Here is a 22,291-nt window from a genome sequence, read left to right on the forward strand (position 1 = left end):
AAGTTAATGCCCCAGAGCTGCATGACCACCCTGCAAACCCCATTAGCCCAACAGCACTGCCACCATTGCAGGGCAGAGGGTGGCCCCGCTCACAATGATCCCAGAAGAAGTGCTGCTGCTCTGCTAACAAAAGACCAGCTGAAGCAAACTGCTCTTCACAGCAGAATGAGGTAGACCACTGACAGAAGACATACTGAAAGGCAGCCATGCCATAGCTCACCAGCAGCAGCTAGGGCTCCACCACAAAGGAGAACCAGGCACTGGAGAGTAAAGAGTCTTGAGCCTTTGGGTACCACAGGATGTCTTCTTCATAAAGCCATTACTCTTTAGACCAGGAAGCGTAGCAGATCCATCTAACACAAGGGAAGAAACACAGAAACTGTGACAAAATGAGGAGGCAAAGGAATATGTTCCAAAAAAACTACAGGATAAGACTCCAGAAAGAGGGATAAATGAAACAGAGATCACCAATCTTCTTCATAAAGATTTCAAAGTAACAGTCATAAATATGCTGACTGATCTGCAGGAAAGCATTGAAGATCTCAGAGAGGACTTCCATACAAAGAAAGGAGAACTGAAAAAGAGGCACTCAAAGCTGAAGAACATAGTAACTGAAATGAAATATACAGAGGAGGGAATGAATAAGAGATTCCTGCAAGTAGAGGAGACAATCAATGAGATGGAAGTGAGAGAACATGAAAACAAAAAAGCTGAGGAACAGAGAAAAAAGAATCTCTAGAATCAAAAGGATGCTAAGGGAGCTGTGTGACAACTTCAAATGAAACAATATTCACAGAAATAAGAGTACCATAAGAAGAAGAGAGAGACAAGGGAAACAGGCAAAGTCTGTTTGAAGAAATAATTGTTGAAAACTTCCCCAGTTTGGAGAAGGAAATAGACACCCAGGTCATGGAAGTACAGAGAGCCACCCCAGGAAGACAACATCAAGACATATAATAATAAAAATGACAAAGATTAAGGATAAGGAGAGGTATTGAAAGCAGCCAGAGAGAGAAAAATGATTACTTATAAGAAAAACCCCATCAGGCTACTGGCAGACTTCTCAGCAGAAACTTTACAGGCCAAAAGAGAGTGACATGAAATACTTAAAGTACTGAAACAGAAGGACCTTCAACCAAGAATCTTCTGCCTGGTAAGATTATCATTTAAATTTGAAGCAGGGATTAAACATATCCTAAACAAACAAAGGCTGAAGGAATTTATAATCACTAAACCAAAATTACAGGATATGTTAAAAGGACTTCTGTAGATGGAAATATTCTTTAGTCTAAATAGCTTTCAGCAGTGAGAAAATAAACCCACAGTAGAGGTAATAGACCAATAATCTACCAAGCAAGTATGAAATTAAAACAAAAAACAAAAGTAGTAAAACCAACTATACCCAAAATCAGTCAGGGGATATACAAAAAAATGCAGATTATGACATCTAATACATAAAGTGTGGAGGTGGAAGAAGAATAAAAAAGAAGTACTTTTGGGTTGTGTTTGAAATCATCAACTTAATATAGACTGTTACATAGTTAGGAAGCTATCCATATTTAGAAAGCTTTGGTAACCACAAACCCAAAGCCTATAATAAACACATAAAAATTGAAAAAGAAATCCAATCACAACACTAAAGAAAGCCATCAAATAACAAGAAAAGGGCATAAGAAAGGAATAAAGGAAGAGAGAGGAACTACAAAAACAATCAGAAAAAGAATTAATAAAATGGCAATAAGTACATACCTATCAACAATAACCTTAAATGTAAATGGACTGAATGCACCAATCAAAAGTTATAGTGTGGCACAATGGGTAAAAAAACAAGACCCATCTATATGCTGCCTACAGGAGATTCACTTCAGACCCAAAGTCATACACAGACTAAAAGTGAAGGGATAGAAAAAGTTCATGCAAATAATGGGAGAAAAATACAGGAGTAGCAGTACTAACATGAGACAAAATTTCAAAACAAAGAAAGTAACAAGAGACAAAGGGCATTACATAACGATAAAGGGATCATTCCAACAAGGGAATATAACTATTATAAATACTTATGCACCCAACATAAGAGCACCTAAATATGTAACTCAGATACTAACAGAATTAAGGGGAGAAATAGATTGGACCTCATTCATTATAGGAGACTGTAACACACCACTTTTATCAGTACATCGAGCAGAAAATAAGTAAGGAAACAGAAGCACTGAAAAATACATTAAATTAGGTGGACTTAACAGATATCTCCAGAACACATGCAAAGCAGCAGGATACACATTTTTCTCAAGTACACACGGAACATTTCCCAGAACAGATAACATAGTAGGCCCAAAAGGAGCCTCGATAAATTTAAAAAGATGAAATTGTCTCAAGCAATTTCTCAGGACCACAGTGGTATCAAACTAGAAATGAATTACACAAGGAAAACAAAAAGCCCACAAACACAATGGAGGCTAAACAACATACTTCTAAATAATCAATGGATCAATGAACAAATCAAACAGAAATCAAGCAATTCATGGAGACAAATGAAAACAAAAATACAACAGTCCAAAATTTGTGGGAAGCCACAAAACTGGTTCTAAGAGGAAAGTATACAGCAATACAGGCTTGCCTCAAGAAATAATAACAATCTCTGCAAAACAGTCTAAACTCACAATTAAAGAAACTAGAAAAAGAAGAACAAATGAAACCCAAAGTTGGTAGAAGGAGGGACATAATAAAGATAAGAGAAGAAATAAATAAAATAGAGAAGAATAAAGCAATATAAAAAATCAATGGAACCAAGAGCTGGTTGTTTGAGAAAATAAGCAAAATAGACAAACCCTTAGCAAGACTTATCAAGAAAATAAGAGAGAATACAAATAAACAAAATCAAAAACAAAAAAGGAAGAGTCACAATAGCTACCACAGAAATACAAATAATTATTAGAAAATTCTATGAAAAATTATATGCCAATAAATTGGATAACCTAGAAGAAATGGACAAATTCCTAGAAAAATACAACCTTCCAAGGCTGACCCAAGGAGAAACAGAAAATCTGAATAGACCAACTACCAGCAATGAAATTGAATTGGAATTTAAAAATCCCAACAAACAAAACCCAGGACCAGCTGGCTTCAGAGCTGAAGTCTACCCAAGCATTTAAAGAAGAGCTAATACCAACACTTACTAAAGTATTCCAAAAAGTAGAAGAGGGGGCAGAGCCAAGATGGCAGCATGAGTGGAGCAGCAGAAATCTCCTCCCAAAACTATATATCTATTTGAAAATAATACAAATACAACTATTCCTAAAAGAGAGACCAGAAGACACAGGAAACAGCCAGACTACATCTACACCTGCGAGAACCCAGCGCCTCGCGAAGGGGGTAAGATACAAGCTGCAGCCCGGCGGGACCCGAGCACCCCTCACCCCAGCTCCTGGCAGAAGGAAAGGAGTCAGAGTGGGGAGGGAGAGGGAGCCCAGGACTGCTAAACATGCAGCCCTAGCCATCCGCACCGCAAGCACAGACACACATTGTGTGGTGTGCTGGATACTAGGGAAATGGACAGTAAAACCTGCGAGCGGGTCCCCACAGCTGGCGCCCCTGGGACAAAGAAAAGCGAGTGCCCTTTGAAAATCTTAAAGGGACAGGGGCCTCACAGCTAGATGTAAGCACCCCGGCACAATCAGCCCAGTAATTGGGAATCCTGGGGAACTCCAGGCACCCCAACCCCCTGGGCGGCATCACAGCTCGGAGGCCCCTCAGGGTAATAAACAGCCGCCCGCCCATTCCCCCTGTGGCACAACTCCACCATTGTGGAAGTGGCCACTCCCACAGCAACTGGGCAGAGCTTCTTACACAGTGGCCAGGGAAGGACCAGACACTCTGCGCACAGATGCCCAGCACAAGCAGCTAGGGGTCACTGTTCTCCCAGGAGAGGAAGGCCACAACTAGCAAGAAGGGACATTCTCCCAGCTGACACACACACACCAGCTCCCCACAACTACCTCTATCGCCATGAAAAGGCAGAAGAATTTGATCCAGACCAAAATAACAGAGACAGCCCCTGAGAAGGAGATAGACCTAACCAATCTTCCAGAAAAAGAATTCAAAGTAAAGGTCATAACCATCCTGATGGATCTTCAGAGAAATATGCAAGAGCTAAGGGAAGAAGTCCAGAACGAGATTGCACAAATGAAAAAATCTCTGGAAGTACTTAAGAGCAGACTGGAAGAGGTGCAAGAGGCTGTTAATGGAATAGAAATCAGAGAACAGGAACACAGAGAAGCTGATGCAGAGAGAGATAAAAGGACCTCCAGGAATGAAACAATATTAAGAGAACTGTGTGACCAATCCAAAAGGAACAATATCTGCATTATAGGGGTACCAGAAGAAGAAGAGAGAGAAAAAGGAATAGAAAGTGTCTTTAAAGAAATAATTGCTGAAAATTTCCCCAAACTGGGGGAGGAAATAATTGCTCAGACCACGGAAGTACACAGAACTCCCAACAGAAGAGACCCAAGGAGGACAACACCAAGACACGTAATAATTAAAATAGCAAAGATCAAGGACAAGGACAGAGTTTTAAAAGCAGCTGGAGAGAGGAAAAAGGTCACCTACAAAGGAAAACCCATCAGGCTATCATCAGACTTCTCAATAGAAACCTTACAGGCCAGAAGAGAATGGCATGATATATTTAATGCAATGATACAGAAGGGCCTTGAACCAAGAATACTGTGTCCAGTATGATTATCATTTAAATATGAAGGAGAGATTAAACAATTCCCAGACAAGCAAAAGTTGAGGGAATTTGCCTCTCACAAACCACCTCTACAGGGTATTTTAGAGGGACTGCTCTAGATGGGAGCACTCCTAAGACTAAATAGACGTCACCAGAGAAAATAAAAACAAAGCAAATAAAGCAGACCAACCAAATACTAACTAAAGGAAAAAAATAAAATCAATTACCCACAAAAGTAGTCAAAGGAAACACAAAAGAGCACAGAACAAAATAACCAACATAAATGAATGGAGTAGGAGGAATAAGAAGGGAGAGAAATAAAGAATCACCAGAGAGTGTTTATAATAGCTCAATAAGCGAGTGAAGTTAAACAGTAAGATACTAAAGAAGCTAATCTTGAACCTTTGGTAACCACGAATCTAAAGCCTGCAATGGCAATAAGTACATATCTTTCAATAATCACCCTAAATGTAAATGGACTGAATTCACCAATCAAAAGACACAGAGTAATAGAATGGATAAAAAAGCAAGACCCATCTATATGCTGCTTACAGGAGACTCACCTCAAACCCAAAGACATGCACAGACTTAAAGTCAAGGGATGGGAAAAGATATTTCATGCAAACAACAGGGAGAAAAAAGCAGGTGTTGCAGTACTAGTATCAGACAAAATAGACTTCAAAACAAAGAAAGTAACAAGAGATAAAGAAGGACATTACATAATGATAAAGGGCTCAGTCCAACAAGAGGATATAATCATTATAAATATATATGCACCCAACACAGGAGCACCAACATATGTGAAACAAATACTAACAGAATTAAAGGAGGAAATAGAATGCAGTGCACTCATTTTGGGAGACTTCAACATGCCACTCACTCCAAAGGGTAGATCCACCGGACAGAAAATAAGTAAAGACATAGAGGCACTGAACAACACACTAGAACAGATGGACCTAATAGACATCTATTGAACTCTACATCCAAAAGCAACAGGATACACTTCTTTTCAAGTGCACATGGAACATTCTCCAGAATAGACCACATACTAGGCCACAAAAAGAGCCTCACTAAATTAAAAAAAATCCCACCAACCAACTTTTCAGACCACAAAGGTATAACACTAGAAATAAATTGTGTAAGGAAAGCAAAAAGGCTCACAATCACATGGAGGCATAACAACATGCTCCTAAATAATCAGTGGATCAATGACCAAATTAAAATAGAGATCAAGCAATATATGGAAACAAATGACAACAACAACACAAAGCCCCAACTTCTGTGGGATGCGGCAAAAGCAGTCTTAAGAGGAAAGTATGTAGCAATCCAGGCATACTTAAAGAAGGAAGAACAATCCCAAATGAATAGTCTAACATCGCTATTATCGAAATTGGAAAGAGAAGAACAAATGAGGCCTAAAGTCAGCAGAAGGAGGGACATAATAAAGATCAGAGAAAAAATAAATAAAATTGAGAAGAATAAAACAACAGAAAAAAACAATGAAACCAAGAGCTGATTCCTTGAGTAAATAAATAAAATACGTAAGCCTCTAGCCGAACTTATTAAGAGAAAAAGAGAATCAACACACACCAACAGAATCAGAAACGAGAAAGGAAAAATCACAACGGACCCCACAGAAATACAAAGAATTATTAGAGACTACTATGAAAGCCTATATGCTAACAATCTGGAAAACCTAGAAGAAATGGGTAACTTCCTAGAAAAATACAACCTTCCAAGACTGACAAAGGAAGAAACACAAAATCTAAACAAACCAATTACCACCAAAGAAATTGAAGCGGTAATCAAAAAACTACCCAAGAACAAAACCCCCAGGCCAGATGGATTTACCTCGGAATTTTATCAGACATACAGAGAAGACATAATACCCACTCTCCTTAAAGTTTTCCAAAAAATAGAAGAGGAGGGAATACTCCCAAACTCGTTCTATGAAGCCAACATCACCCTAATACCAAAACCAGGCAAAGACCCCACCAATAAAGAAAACTACAGACCAATATCCCTGATGAACGTAGATGCAAAAGTACTCAACAAAAGATTAGTAAACCAAATTAAAAAATATATCAAAAGGATCATACACCATGACCAAGTGGGATTCATCCCAGGGATGCAAGGATTTTACAACATTCAAAAGTCCATCAACATCATCCACCACATAAACAAAAAGGACAAAAACCATGTGATCATCTCCATAGATGCTGAAAAAGCATTCGACAAAATTCAACATCCATTCATGATAAAAGCTGTCAACAAAATGGGTATAGAGGGCAAGTAGCTCAACATATTAAAGGCCATATATGATAAACCCACAGCTAACATCATACTAAACAGCAAAAAGCTGAAAGCTTTTCCTCTGAGATAGGGAACAAGACAGGGATGCTCACTCTTCCCACTGTACTCAACATAGTACTGGAGGTCCTAGCCACAGCAATTAGACAAAACAAAGAAATACAAGGAATCCAGATTGGTAAAGAAGAAGTTAACCTGTCACTATTTGCAGGTGACATGATATTGTACATAAAAATCCCTAAAGACTCCACTCCAAAGCTACTAGAACTGATATCAGAATACAGCAAAGTTGCAGGATACAAAATTAACACACAGAAATCTGTGGCTTTCCTATACACTAACAATGAACCAATAGAAAGAGAAATCAGGAAAACAATTCCATTCACAATTGCATCAAAAAGAATGAAATACCTAGGAATAAACCTAACCAAGGAAGTGAAAGACCTATATCCTGAAAACTAGAAGACACTCTTAAGAGAAATTAAAGAGGACACTAACAAATGGAAACTCATCCCATGCTCTTGGCTAGAAAGAATGAATATCATCAAAATGGCCATCCTGCCCAACACAATATACAGATTTGATGCAATCCCTATCAAATTACCAACAGCATTCTTCAACGAACTGGAACAAATAGTTCAAAAATTCATGTGGAACCACCAAAGACCCCGAATAGCCAAAGCAATCCTGAGAAGGAAAAATAAAGTGGGGGAGATCTTGCTCCCCAACTTCAAGCTCTACTACAAAGCCACAGTAATCAAGACAATTTGGTACTGGCACAAGAAGAGAGCCACAGACCAGTGGAACAGAATAGAGACCCCAAACATTAACCCAAACATATATGGTCAATTAATATATGATAAAGGAGCCATGGACATACAATGCAGAAATGACAGTCTCTTCAACAGATGGTGCTGGCAAAACTGGACAGCTACTTGTAAGAGAATGAAACTGGAACACTGTCTAACCCCATACACAAAAGTAAATTCAAAATGGATCAAAGACCTGAATGTAAGTCATGAAACCATAAAACTCTTAGAAAAAAACGTAGGCACAAATCTCTTGGACATAAACATGAGTGACTTCTTTGTGAACATATCTCGCTGGGCAAGGGAAACAAAAGCAAAAATGAACAAGTGGGACTACATCAAGCTGAAAATCTTCTGTACAGCAAAGTATACTGTCAATAGAGCAAAAAGGTGCCCTACAGTATGGGAGAATATATTCATAAATGGCAGATCAGATAAAGGCTTGACATCCAAAATTCATAAAGAGCTCATGCACCTCAACAAACAAAAAGCAAATAATAGAATTAAAAAATGTGCAAAGGAGCTGACCAGACAGTTCTCCAAAGAAGAAATTCAGATGGCCAACAGACACATGAAAAGATGCTTAACATCGCTAGTTATCAGAGAAATGCAAATTAAAACCACCAGGAGATACCACCTCACACCAGTAAGGATGGCTACCATCCAAAAGACAAACAACAACAAATGTTGGTGAGGTTGTGGAGACAGGGGAACCCTCCTACACTGCTGGTGGGAATGTAAATTAGTTCAACCATTGTGGAAAGCAGTATGGAGGTTCCTCAAAATGCTCAAAGTAGATATGCCATTTGACCCAAGAATTGCACTTCTAGGAATTTACCCTAAGAATGCAGCAATCCAGTTTGAAAAATACAGATGCACCCCTATGTTTATTGCAGCACTATTTACAATAGCCAAGAAGTGGAAGCAACCTAAGTGTCCATCAGCAGATGAATGGATAAAGAAGAGGTGGTACATAGACACAATGGAATATTATTCAGCCATAAGAAGAAAACAAATCCTACCATTTGCAACAACATGGATGAGGCTAGAGAGTATTATGCTCAGTGAAATAAACCAGGCAGAGAAAGACAAATACCAAGTGATTTCACTCATATGTGGAGTATCAGAATAAAGAAAAACTGAAGGAAAAAAACAGCAGCAGAATCACAGAACCCAAGAATGGACTAACAGTTACCAAAGGGAAAAGGACTGGGGAGAATGGGAGGGAAGGGCAGGATAAGGGCAAGGAAAAAGAAGGGGTATTACAATTAGCATGTATAATATGGGGGTGAGGTATGGGGAGGGCTGTGCAATGCAGAGAGGACAAATAGTGATTCTACAACATCTTATTACACTGATGGACAGTGTCTGTAATGGGGTTTGTGGGGGGGACTTGGTGAAGGTGGGACCTAGTAAACATAATGTTCTTCATGTAACTGTAGATTAATGATAACAACAACAACAAAAAAAGTAGTAAAGGAGGGAATACTTCCAAACTCATTCTATGAGACCAGCATCACTCCAAAACCAAAACCAAAGATACTACAGAAGGAGAAAATTTTAGACCAATACAGCTGATGAACATAGATGTAAAAATCCTCAACAAAATATGAGCAAACTGAATTCAAAAATATATTGGGAGTATCATCCATCATGGCCATCATGGTTTATTCCAGGGATGCAAGGATGGTACAACATACCTAAGTCAGTCTACATCCACATTAAGAAAAAAGAAAGTTAAAAACCACACAATCCTATCAATAGATGCTGAAAAAGCATTTAACAAAATTCAACATCCCTTCATGATAAAAACTCAACAAGGGTATATAGAGGGTATATACTCAATATAATAAAGGCCGTATATGACAAACCCAAAGCTAACATAATACTCAATGGTGAAAAACTGAAAGCTTTTCCTCTACGATCAGGAAAAAGACAAGGATATCCGTTCTCACCACTTTGCTTCAACTAGTACTAGAAGTCCTAGCCACAGAAATCACATGAGATAAAAATCATCCAAATTGGTAAGGAAGAAGGTGAACTGTCACTATTTGCAGATGACATGATATTATATATAGAAAACCCTAAAGACTCCACCAATACACTCTTAGACCTAATAACTGGATTCAGCAAAGTTGCAGGGTACAAACTGATAAACAGAAATCTGTGGTGTTCCTATATACTAACAACAAATTAACAGAAAGAGAAATCAGGAAAACAACTCCATTTATACCTGCATCAAAAAATAATAAAATATCTGGAATAAATGTAATCAAGAAGGTGAAAGACCTTCACTCTGAAAACTATACGATACTCATAAGAGAAGTTAAAGAAGAAACAAATGGAAATCTGTCCCATGCTCATGGATAGGAAGAAGTCATATTGTCAAAATGGCCATCTTGCCCAAAGCCATTTACAGATTCAATGTAATTGCTACCAAAATACCAACAGCATTTTTCAAAGTACTAGAGCAAATAATCCTTAAATTCCTATGGAACCACAAAAGACCCCAAATAGCCAAAGCAATTCTGTGAAAGAAGAACAAAGCTGGGGTTATTATGCTCCCCGACTTCAATCTATACTATAAAGCAACCATAATCAAAACAGAATGGTACTAGCACAACACACCCATAGATCAGTGGAACAAAATAATGAGCCCAGATGTAAAGCCACACATATGTGGTCAATTAGCATACAATTAAGGAACCATGAATATACAATGGGGAATAGACAGTCTCTTCAACAACTGGTGTTGGGAAAACTGGACAGCTACATGTACGAGAATGAAACTGGATTACTGTTTAACTCCATACACAAAAGTAAACTCAAAATAAATCAAAGACCTAAATGTAAGACATGAAATTATAAAACTGTTAGAAGAAAGCATTGGCAAAAATCTCTTGAATATAAGCATGAACAATTTTTTTCTTGGACACATCTTCTCAGGCAAGGGAAACAAAATAAAAAATGAGTAAGTGGGGCTACATGAAACTGAAAAACCTCTGTACAGCAAAGGATACCATCAGCAGACCAAAAAGGCAACCTACAGTATGGGAGAATATATTCATTAATGATTTATATGATAAGGGATTAACATCCAAAATTTATAAAGAATTCATACACCTCAACACCAAAAAAAACAAATAACCTGATTTAGAAAACCTGAACGTTTTTCCAAAGAAGAAATTCAGATGGCCAACAGGCACATGAAAAGATGTTCCACATCACTAATCATCAGGCAAATGCAAATTAAAACCACAATGAGATATCACCTCACACCAATTAGGATGGCCAACATCCAAAAGATAAGATACAACAAATGCTGGTGAGGATGTGGAGAAAGGGGAACCCTCCTATACTGTTTGTGGGAATGTAAATTGATGTAGCCACTATGTAATTTGCAGTATGGAATGATTCCTCAAAAAACTAAAAATAGAAATATCATATAACTCAGTAATCCCATTTAGCTACTGAAAAAAATCCTTGATTTTAAAAGGCATATGCACCCCTATGTTTATTGCCACATTATTTACAATAGCCAAGGTATGGAAGCAGCCAAAGTGTCTGTCAGTAGATGAATGGATTAAGAAGAAGTGATACATATGTACAATGGAATATTACTCAGCCATAAACAAGAAAGAAATGCTGCCATTTGTGACAACATAGATGGACCAAGAAGGTATCATGCTAAGTGAAGTAAGCCAGGCCGAGAAAGACAAATACCATATGACTTCAATTATTTGTAGAATCTAAAAACAAAACAAAACAAAATGAACAAAAAATGCCAAGCCCTCCCCTTGCCCAGTCACGGTGGGACACTTCTTGGAAGATAATTTCCACAACTAAGGTACTTCACTCCTTACTCACCTCCCAGGGCACCATCATCTCATTTTACAGGTGCCCTACCATGTGCACACAGTAGGTGTTCAGTTTCCACCAAAGACCCTCCATGGCAGCACCTCCCACATCCTGTTCACATTCTCACCTGGCAGTAGAACCATAGACACTAAGAAGTGACTGGTGGTTGCCACTCAGGAGAGGCTGGGGTGGCAGGTGGATAAAGGTGCACAAAAATTCTCAATCATAATGAAAGTTGGTCATGGGGATGGAAGTGCAGCAAGGAGAATATAGCCAATTACTCTGTAACGTCTTCCTAGGTTGCAGATAGTAACTGCACTAGTTGGGGTGAAGATTTAATATTGCATGTAACTATTGAACCATGGGTTGTATACTTGCAACTGATATAAGATTGTATATCAATAATACTTCAATTTAAAAAAATACTAGGCTTGTTTGTGGCAGTCGAGCAGCCTGATGTGATTTCTGATGTTAAAAATCACTTGACTGAATTGATGGATCAGTTTAGATGAACTCTTCAGATCCAGGAGCACAGGATAGGGAAGGCCTGGGCCAACCCAGAGGAGGGAACCTTTCCCAGGCAGACCCATCTGTGAATGCCTATTTCTAGGAGCACCATTTACTGGGTTCATCTCTATCACTGTCTCCGTGTTTTGTTATCTGGAATTTGGAAATATCCTCAGACTGTCTCTTCTATTTTCTTAGTCAAATGGAACAAACAAACAAACAAACAAAAGAAAAGCTTGGGAATGAAGCCAGCATTTTCCTCCAAATGTAAGATACAAGCTGCTCATTTGTATCTCAAAGTGGCTTTGTTTTATTTATGTCACAGTTTGAAGAACTTGGTGGGCCCCATTATTGCTTTGTGCACTGAAGTGGTTGGACTTCTTTCTCTTTATTTAGGCATGATTATTGATTTTTTGACAATGTTTAATATGAAAAGGTATAAATCTCCATGCAGTCAAGCCATTTAACCATAAATATCTGGGCAAGAGATGTCTGCAAGGAGGAAGTCCTGTGTCACTGTTGTTCAGCCACCAGACCCATGCTGTTAGAGGGAAGGTGTATCAAATGTCTGAATCTGCACATGCTGGACATATTCAGACAAGCTTTAAGAAATACAGTGTGGTTTTAGAAATATTTTAGTCACAAATCAAGTGTCAGGTTAAAGCGCAGCATTGATAGCATACCACCACTCCGTGTGATGTAACCCATAAAAAGAGCGCCCACATCTTTGCTCCAGACAGACCCTTTTTTTCTTAGAAGTCCATTATTCAGGGGATTCTTCTGTAGCACCAGCAAGTCCCGTTAGGAGCTTCCATCTGCTCTACTGCTAATGGCTTCTGCTTTCTCACTGTCTCCTCTGATGTCATCTCAGACTAAGCCAGCACCTGATTTTTTCCCAGATTCTAGCAACACCCTGCTGGTCTCTTTGCAGGCACACTGGGCCCCCTTCCATCCGCTCTACACACAGCTGCCAAGTTATTCAGCTCATATCTTCTCCTACATAAAACTTGGAAATGCCTTTCCATTTTTTATGTTAAGGTTTGATCAGAGAAAGAAAACAACTATAAGTGAAATGGAACAAGGATTTATTACAGGGATTAGAATGTGCACGGTTATTAGAATAGTGAACTGAAAATCAATTCACCAAACATAGGCTTGCCAACTCGACCTCTGCATGTAAAATTGTACAGCAGGTGCCCTGACCCAGGTGTAGGACCGGCTGCAGTGATGAAGTGGCAGGAAAAGGGCAGAAGTCTATGAAATCGGAAGGACAGTGTAATGCATTGAAGTGAAATTCCACTCTTTCATAGTAAAATAACCAGGAAGTCCTACCCTCTGAAATGTGAAGTGTAACTGAAATGGGTATTCAACCTAGGTAGATAGCAAAATCTTAGCATATGGCCTGGGTCAAGTAACTGTGGTAAAATCTCAATGAACTTAACTAAAATTGCCCATAAACTAACCGCCCATCCCCAGTCTCCAATAGTTTGGCAAATTTGCTATATATTTCATAAAAGTTAACTTATAAATACATATATTTTCAAAAATGCCAGATGCTACATACAGACTAGTTTCCAGCTCAGTGCCATAGTACTGATTCTCTTCCCCTTAACTTTTACAAATTTTATCAAAGTTCTATGTTATTTTTGCATTCTATATCCATTGCAATTAGAGGGAATGTTTCCTTTGACCAGGCTATGGTAGTAATTGCAGACTCTCCTCAGTCTCGACTGCTCAGATTTCACATTTGAAGTACAAAGTTTTTGGCAAATGTGTTTACAGCTTCAGCTCTCCTTTTCCTACTACCTTCTGTTGCAGGTGTGCACAATGCTAAAGTTCCCCACGGGTGCTCTGCACAATGCCTGAAGCCTGCTTGTTTGGCTGGGGGGGTCACTTCTGCTGCACGGTTGTACACTACAGCGCTCATTGTCCCTGACCTCCCTCCTTACTCATCTCTTTGGCTGAAGACCATTAATAGTCCCTTGTCTGAATATTGAGAAGAAAACAACTTCTAGGCTCAAGGTGGACCACAGAGCACTCCCTAGCTGCACAGGAACCATGTTTTCTACATGCATAGTTTATCCCCCTAAAAAGACAAATTCCAGCATAGAGCAGTGTTGGCTACAGTTGTTCTTTAATCTTTTATCCTTTAAGTAGGGGTTACATAGTGTGTGATCATAAGAAGGACCAACTAGTTCTGCCTGAGAGAGCTTGAGGAATTTCCCAGAAGAGATGATATTTCTTAGGTGATTTTTTTTCCCATAAAGACTCACAGGTTGTGAACTTGAAACTTACCAACATTGCTCTTTCAAATCTATATAAGTTAAATATGCAGTTTGGTACTTTTCTAGGAAAAGTGATAGTGTTTCATCAATTTATCCATATTTCTGGCCCCCAGTGACTCTCTAAGAGCACATTGGTTAGACTATCAGCCAGAAAGAAGGAAAGAGCAAATTACCCCATATGGAAGGCTGAATCTATTATGAAATAGATGCTGCTTAATCACAGATTCTATGAAATCTGTGATTTCATTAACTGAACATATTCCTTGCTTGCAATAATAGGGAATAAAGTATTTAACAGTGAGTTCCTAGACAGCATCAGTGAAAAATATTGCTGTGCATAGTGACTGGCAGGTACATAGTGATTCTCTAAACACATACCACCTTCTTTCATCAGGGCCACCATGTGAATTATTTAGGTGTTGCAAGCTTGGCTAACAAAAGACCACCACCAAACAAAAATTAATGGCCATGCTAACCACAAGTCCTAAAGTTCCCTGTCCAAATAGTCTAAATCAATCATTTCCATATTGTGAGCCAATGAATATCAAACACCTGAGTTCCAGATAATTGTAGTGGCTTGATTTAATTTGGTCTCTGAATACGACCTTTTCTCCAATTCTGATTTATGTTCCTCTTGTCTTATGCTCCCCCAAATTATCTCCCCTCTAATCAACAAATTCCTCTGAAAAGAAATAACCTAGGACTCAAAAAATATATCCTAAAGTGAGCATAACAAAGCCATTGTTTGTCGACTGTGTGCTCTGTGCCAAACACTTACCTGGGGCATCTTATTTGATTCTTTGACAGCGTATGAAATGTGCGTTGTTATTCTAACTTACAGATGAGAAAACTGGTGCTCAGAAAGTCAGAGAAGGTCCTCAAAAGGACGGGGGGTGGAAGTGATTTCAGAATGTCTTTTAAAGGAGCAAGTTGAGAGCTTCTACACACTTTCTCTTACCCAGTTCCAACCCACGGGTCTCTGCCCGCATCTGCTGGGTGCTCCTTGGGGGCACGATTTCTGCGAGGGGTTGCTCTTGGCGATGCTGGTGTTTGTCTTATTCTTCCAGCGACTCCTTTTTCTTTCCAGGTGCAATCCCCTCCTTTAAGAGACGTACTTTCAAATTAAAGTGGTGGAATTGGGGTTCTTGCTGTCACTGATAGAAACTTGGTGAATACCTCATTTTTGTTACAAATGAAAGTAAATAAGTGATAAATAGGGAGGTATTTACTCTTTTTAGAGATAGATTTCAGTTTAATAAATCATAATCGCTTTCATTATGACTGAGGATTTTTGCTTTTAATGATTTTGGAAGTATATTTCTGACTGTGTACCCTAGATTCCATACAGAATGTAGAAGGTTTTTTTTTTTTATTAAACCTAGGTGTACCACCATAGTTGTTTTTTGGGGGAACTAATCTGTGAGATCAAGGTCAGAAATTTTGTCTTATGCCTCTTTGTACTTCCAATTTCCAGCATATGGTGGACCTTCCACAGCAGTTCATTCACTTGGATAGTGGATGAGTAATGCAATCATCAGTAGCTTCAGTATGTTTAATTTAGCTGAAAAAAGACAAATGAAACAGTTCTGATACATGGCTGGCTTTGATATGTTATTGATTAGGTAGAGTTTTTTTTTCTTAGTGGAGATTATTGTTGAATTATCCAAGGAAGCATTGCTCTGACTAATGAGATAAAATTAAGCAAAAGAAAAATGTGAACTGAATATCAAGAAATATTTCCAGTAGATGAGGTTGGGATTAAATCAGGCAGAGGAGTCCCAGTGGAAGTGGTCTGGGGACATTTAACACCATGCATGTCACTTAGAGCTGCAGTGAACTTACACAATTTAGAAGGAACAAACTCTGGCTTTGGCAGGATGATAAGTGAGATCATATCTCTAGTTGCATTGATTCTCCTTCTTACACAGGTATACATATGGAGCCTCCCCTCCCCTATGGATAGAATTTATGTGTGTGTTAAATTTTCTGATTATAGCTTTCTTTTTTCCAGAAAACACTCTTTTTAGAGCATCCTGGTACAGTCAGCATGTCTTCCTTAAGTGGGAAAGTCCAAACTGTCTTGGGCCTTGTGGAGCCAAGCAAACTGGGCCGCACCCTGACCCATGAACATTTGACAATGACCTTTGACTGCTGTTACTGCCCACCTCCTCCATATCATGCAGCTACCTCTAAGGAACCTATTATGATGAAAAATTTATTTTGGATTCAGAAAAACCCTTATTCCCATAAAGAGAATCTTCAGTTGAATCAGGAGATGGAAGCCGTAAAGGAAGAGCTGTTGCATTTTAAAGCCACAGGTGGAGGGGCTTTGGTGGAGAACACAACCATCGGGATCAGCCGAGACGTGGAGACTCTGAAATGGCTTGCAGAGGAGACTGGTGTCCATATCATATCCGGAGCTGGGTTTTATGTGGATGCAACTCACTCTTCAGAGACCAGAGCCATGTCAGTGGAACAGGTAAAAAGCCCTAAGTTCTTTGACAATATTTGAGTAAATTCAGAATAGCCAGACTTCAGGTGTTATATTATCCTTACATGCCATCTCCACTGGGCAATGTCATAGACTCAGAGGTAGCTTGGCATGCTCAGAAATTTGCTAGCTAGCACAGATATCTGCCAATCGGGACCAAGACTAGGAACATTTCATTTCATAAAGAAAAATGTTTATGAAAGAGATCTTAACACATTGGTCACTGAAAAACTCAATATAATATTTAGGTTCATATATATCGGAGCCATGCTCAGTAGTGGTGGCACAGTCTGTTTATAAGCCTCAATTTTCCATTATAAGCTTCAGTTATATAACCTTGATTTTCTTTCCAGATTTTATAATAACTAGATAAAAATTCACTGTAGGGAGAAACTTGGCAGGCAGAGATTTGGCCCATTTGCTAAAATGTTTCCTTCTCCTTTTACAAAACAGGAGGGGTGGAAGAAAATCCATTCCCGTTTTTGTCACACATAATATGATCTTAAGCAAGAATGGGCAGAAGGAAGTAAATCTTTGAGGGAAAGAAGAGAAGGAGAAAGCCACAAAGCTTTTTTGCACATGTATGTGCCCTCTTTCTATACATAACTATATGTATTTGTACATATTGCATATATTCTTCCATTGTATTTATCTTCCATTGTTTGATGGATCTAGAACATCATTTGTACTCTTTGCAAAAAATTTGTTAATCTTTAAAATACTTTCTACTTCAAAATTTTATTGGCATTGTTTTCCAATCAGACCTTTACCTTTTATATATTTACATTCTTTGAAGATGATCCTGATGTCCACTAATACATGTTCTCCCAATTACTATTAGTAGCAAATATGCATATGAACAAAAAAATGTAATATTAGTATTTTGTGATGTACAGAATAAAGGACTGCATAATAAGGGAGAATTAAAGAATTACTTGATGCAGCAGATGTAGATTCAAGGGCAGTCTTTTTATGTTTTAGATGCTCCTCAGGTTAAATGATGGACTTATTCTCATTTGAATGTACTTTCATTAAGTCACATTTTTTCCATGTAGCTTTCTAAAGCCATGAGTTTCTCATTGATATAATCACAGTAAGATTTTTTTGAATCTTTGATTTAGAATAACTTGTTCAGTTTGAGATTTGCCTAGCAAAACATCATTCTCATTAACCAATACTAACTGAATGGATATTGAATACATTTTTAAAAGAATGAATGACTGAATAAATTAATTCACATACTGTGGTGACTCTGTGTCGATAAATTCCACAGTCTATATACTATTTTCATCCTCACTCTTCCTCAGCTTACTGATGTCCTCACTAATGATATTCTCTGTGGAGCTGATGGAACCAGTATCAAGTGTGGTGTCATTGGAGAAATTGGCTGCTCCTGGCCTCTGACTGAGAGTGAGAGAAAGGTCCTTCAGGCAACAGCTCATGCCCAGGCTCAGCTGGGCTGTCCTGTTATTATTCACCCTGGGAGGAGTCCAAGGGCACCATTTCAGATTATCCGAGTGTTGCAAGAAGCTGGTGCAGACATCTCCAAAACCGTTATGTCACATCTTGATAGGTAAGCAAACTGTCTACAAAGTAGTGCAAACCCCCAGATGATTATGGGTGATCAAATAAATAAAACATCAGATCAATGAAATACTCATCACCAAGAGAAACCCACTAACCACCTGGAAGATGGTATTTATAAAGTTTTACAATAGGCATTAATCAACATCAGTGCTACCATTTTTGTGTCTCTACTTTGCATCTGGACAGTATCCTAGCTATTTTGTGTAAGTCATTTATTTTTAATTTACTTAACCCTTCATAACTCTTCATAGTAGGTGTGTACTTCCCTTCTTTGTCTCAGGGTCAGATGTCACAGTAGCTGCATTTGCCAGTAGTTAGAGTGATAAATTCATCTGCAAAAGTAAGGGAAGGGAAAGTGAATGGTTTAACCCTGAGAAGAAAACCACAAATAATAAATGCTCAAGTTTACTGTTGCAACTGGTGGCTTGAATTGACTGAATTTTGGAAAATGCAATTGTAAAAAAAAGTAATAATAGGTATATAATTTGGTGGTATTATGTCTTAGTTTCCTATGGCCACTGTAACAAATTTAAATAGCTTAAATTGATTTTCTCACAGTTCTGGAGGCCAGAAGTCTGAAATTGAGGTGTTGGCAGGACTGCGCTTCCTCCAAAGGCTCCAGGGGATCATCTTCCCTTGCTTCGTTCACTGTCTGGTTGCCTCAGGCATTCCTTGGCTTGTGGCTACATAACTTCCGTTTTTGCTTCTGTCTTCGCATGACTTCCTCCTGTCTGCGTCTTCTCTTGTTTCTCATAAGGACCCTTGTCACTAGATTTAGTGCCCATCCAGATAATTCAGAATGATCTCCTCTCAAGATCCTTAATTATATCTACCAGGACCCTTTGCTCAAATAGGTACTTTTAGAGGTGAAGAGGGTTAAATTATGGACACATGTCTTTGGAGTCCACAACTCAACCCTCCATATTATATGAAATGTAATAGGGGTCAGCAAAATAATTAACTATATAAACAGATGTTGGCTGCAGTTAGTTTTATACAGAAGTCTAACAGTGTTGCAAAGGCTAGACATTAGCCTTTGGATTGAATTAAGGATTTAACATGGTACCAATGAGACTAATAATACCTTACAATTACTTCTCTCTTGCATATAGGAATAAAGCCATATTAACAGACTGATAAATCCTCATCATCACACCTGACATTCTGATGTCTAATAAACTAACAAACTGTATTGACAAATTAAACTACAAAATGTATTGACAAAATGCTTCTACTTAATAGGAATATTGTAAAATCCTGCACAGCAAAAAAATAAAACAAGTTGTAATTGTGGCAGAACAGAGAAGCCAGTATTAATGGGGAAAGTGAGGAACATCAAAGTAGAGGCAATTCTCCTGGCAACTGGGCTGGTACCAAGGTCCATCCTTGGCCATCTTCAGGCATCTTCTGAGTTTATTTACATTGACTATGTTTACTGCTATGCTTGTTCCATTTCTTCTTTTCGTAAAGTTATTGTTATCCTATCTTGATTTGTCGATTTTTTTTCACTTCCTTATACTATTTGCCCCTTTAATTCTTTGGAAGGCGTGTATACTATTTTTAGCCTATTAGTGGTTATAATAGAAAATTTAATGTGTGTATTTAACATAACAAATTTTAAATAAATATTTTTACCATCCTTCCTAGTAATATAGAAATGTTAGAACCCTTAAACTTTAATTACTAACCATCTAAATCTAGTGACCATCCATCATCAGATGATTGACCCTCTTCACCTAGTTCCTTCCCTAAGCCCCCTTCTCCCCTGGTAACCAATCTGTTCTCTGCATCTATGAGTTTGTTTCTGGTTTTTGTTTTGTTTGTTCATTTGTTTTGCTTAGCTTCCATATATGGATGAAATCATATGGTATTTGTCTTCTCTGTCTTATTTCATTTAGCATACCTTCAAGTTCCATCCATGTTATCATAAATGGCAAGATTTCCTTCTTTATATGGCAGAGTAGTTTTGCATTGTGTATATATCATGTCTTATTTGTCTATTCATCCATCAATGGACACTGAAGTTGTTTTCATTTCTTGGCTATTGCAAATAATGCTGCAGTCAACACAGGGGTGAGTACATGTTTTTGAATCAGTGCTTTTATATTTTCGGGATAAATGCCCAAAAGTGGAATAACTGGATCATATGGTAGTTCTATTTTTAACTTTTGAGGAACCTCCATACCGTTTTTCATAGTGGCTGCACCAATTTATATTCCCACCAACAGTGGACAAGGGTTCCCTTTTCACTACATCCTTGTCAACACTTGTTATTTCTTGTCTTTTTGATAATACCCATTCTAACTGGTGTGAGGTGATATCTCATTGTGGTTTTGACTTGCATTTCCCCAATAATTAGTGATGTTGAACATCTTTTCATGCACCTGTTGGCCATCTGTATGCCTTCTAAAAAACTGTCTACTCAGATCCTCTGTTTTTTAATTGAGTCCTTTTCTTGTTGTTGAGTTATATGACTACTTTATATATTTTGGATATTAATGCCTCATCAGATATACAATTTGCAAAAATCTTCTTCCATTCAGTACATTGCCTGTTCATTTTGATGATGGCTTCTTTTACTGTGAAGAAGCTTTTTAGTTTGATGTAGTCCCATTTGTTTATTTTTGCTTTTGTTTCCCTTGCCTTTAGAGTCAGTTCCACAATATTGCAAAGACAAATGATGAGGAGATCACCACCTATATATGCTTCTAGGAATTTTATGATTTAAGGCCTTACATGCAAGTCTTAAGTCCATTTTGATTTTTGTATATGGTGTAAGACAGTGGTCTAGTTTCATTCTTTTGCATGTGGCTGTCCAGTTTTCTCAATACCATTTATTGAAGAAACTGCCCTTTCTCCATTGTATGTTCTTGGCTCTTTGTTATAAATTAACTGACCATATATGTGTGTGTTTAATTGTGGGCTCTCAACGCTGTTCCATTGATCTGTGTGTCTGTTTTTAATGCCAATACCATACTGTTCTGATTACTTTAGGTTTGTAGTATAATTTAAAATCAGGGTGGGTGATGCTTCCAGCTTTATTTTTCTTTCTCAATATTGCTTTAGCTATTTGGGATCTTTTGTGGTTCCATACAAATTTTAGAATTATATGTTCTAGTTCTGTGAAAAATGCCATTGGAATTTTGATAGATTTTGCATTGAATCTGTAGATTGCTTTGAGCAGCACTGATATTTTAACAATATTAATACTGCCAATCCATAAGCAAAGAATATTTTTCCATTTATTTGTGTCCTCAGTTTCATTCATGCCTTATGGTTTTCAGTGCACAGGTCTTTTACTTTGGCTAAAATTATTCCTAGGCATTTTATTCTTTTTGATGCAATTGTAAATGGGAGTTTCCTAATTTCTCTTTCTGATAATTTGTTATTAAGATGCAGAAATATCACAGTATGTTGATTTTGTATCCTGCTGCTTTACTAAATTCATTACTTTAACAGTTTTTCATGGAGCTTTTTGGGTTTCTTATGTATGGTATCATGTCATCAGCAAATCATGACAATTTAACTTTTTTCTTTCTGATTTGGGTGCGCCTTTTATTTCCTTTTTCTTGCCTAATTGCTCTGTCAAGGAGTTCTAATACTATGTTTAATAAAAGTGGTGAGAGTGGGCATACTTCTGTTGTTCCTGAACTTAGAAGAAAGCCTTTCAACTTTTCACCACTGAGTACGATGTTAGATGTCAGTTTGTCATATA

At 38.0% G+C, this 22,291-nt stretch overlaps 1 protein-coding gene across 4 annotated transcripts in view; it reads left to right on the forward strand.

Annotated features, from left to right (window-relative positions):
• The window catches only part of PTER (phosphotriesterase related), an 85,762-nt gene that overhangs the window by 44,533 nt on the left and 18,938 nt on the right, over positions 1-22,291 (forward strand). For all 4 annotated transcript variants that reach the window (XM_036908026.2, XM_036908025.2, XM_036908024.2 and 1 more), the window contains 2 exons: positions 16,510-16,977; positions 18,297-18,562. In XM_036908026.2, coding sequence (XP_036763921.1) covers positions 16,546-16,977; positions 18,297-18,562 — 698 coding nt within the window. In that variant the 5' untranslated portion in view covers positions 16,510-16,545. The remainder of the gene's footprint in view (positions 1-16,509; positions 16,978-18,296; positions 18,563-22,291) is intronic.

This window comes from Manis pentadactyla, chromosome 3, assembly GCF_030020395.1.
Source record: "Manis pentadactyla isolate mManPen7 chromosome 3, mManPen7.hap1, whole genome shotgun sequence".
NCBI lineage: Eukaryota > Metazoa > Chordata > Mammalia > Pholidota > Manidae > Manis > Manis pentadactyla.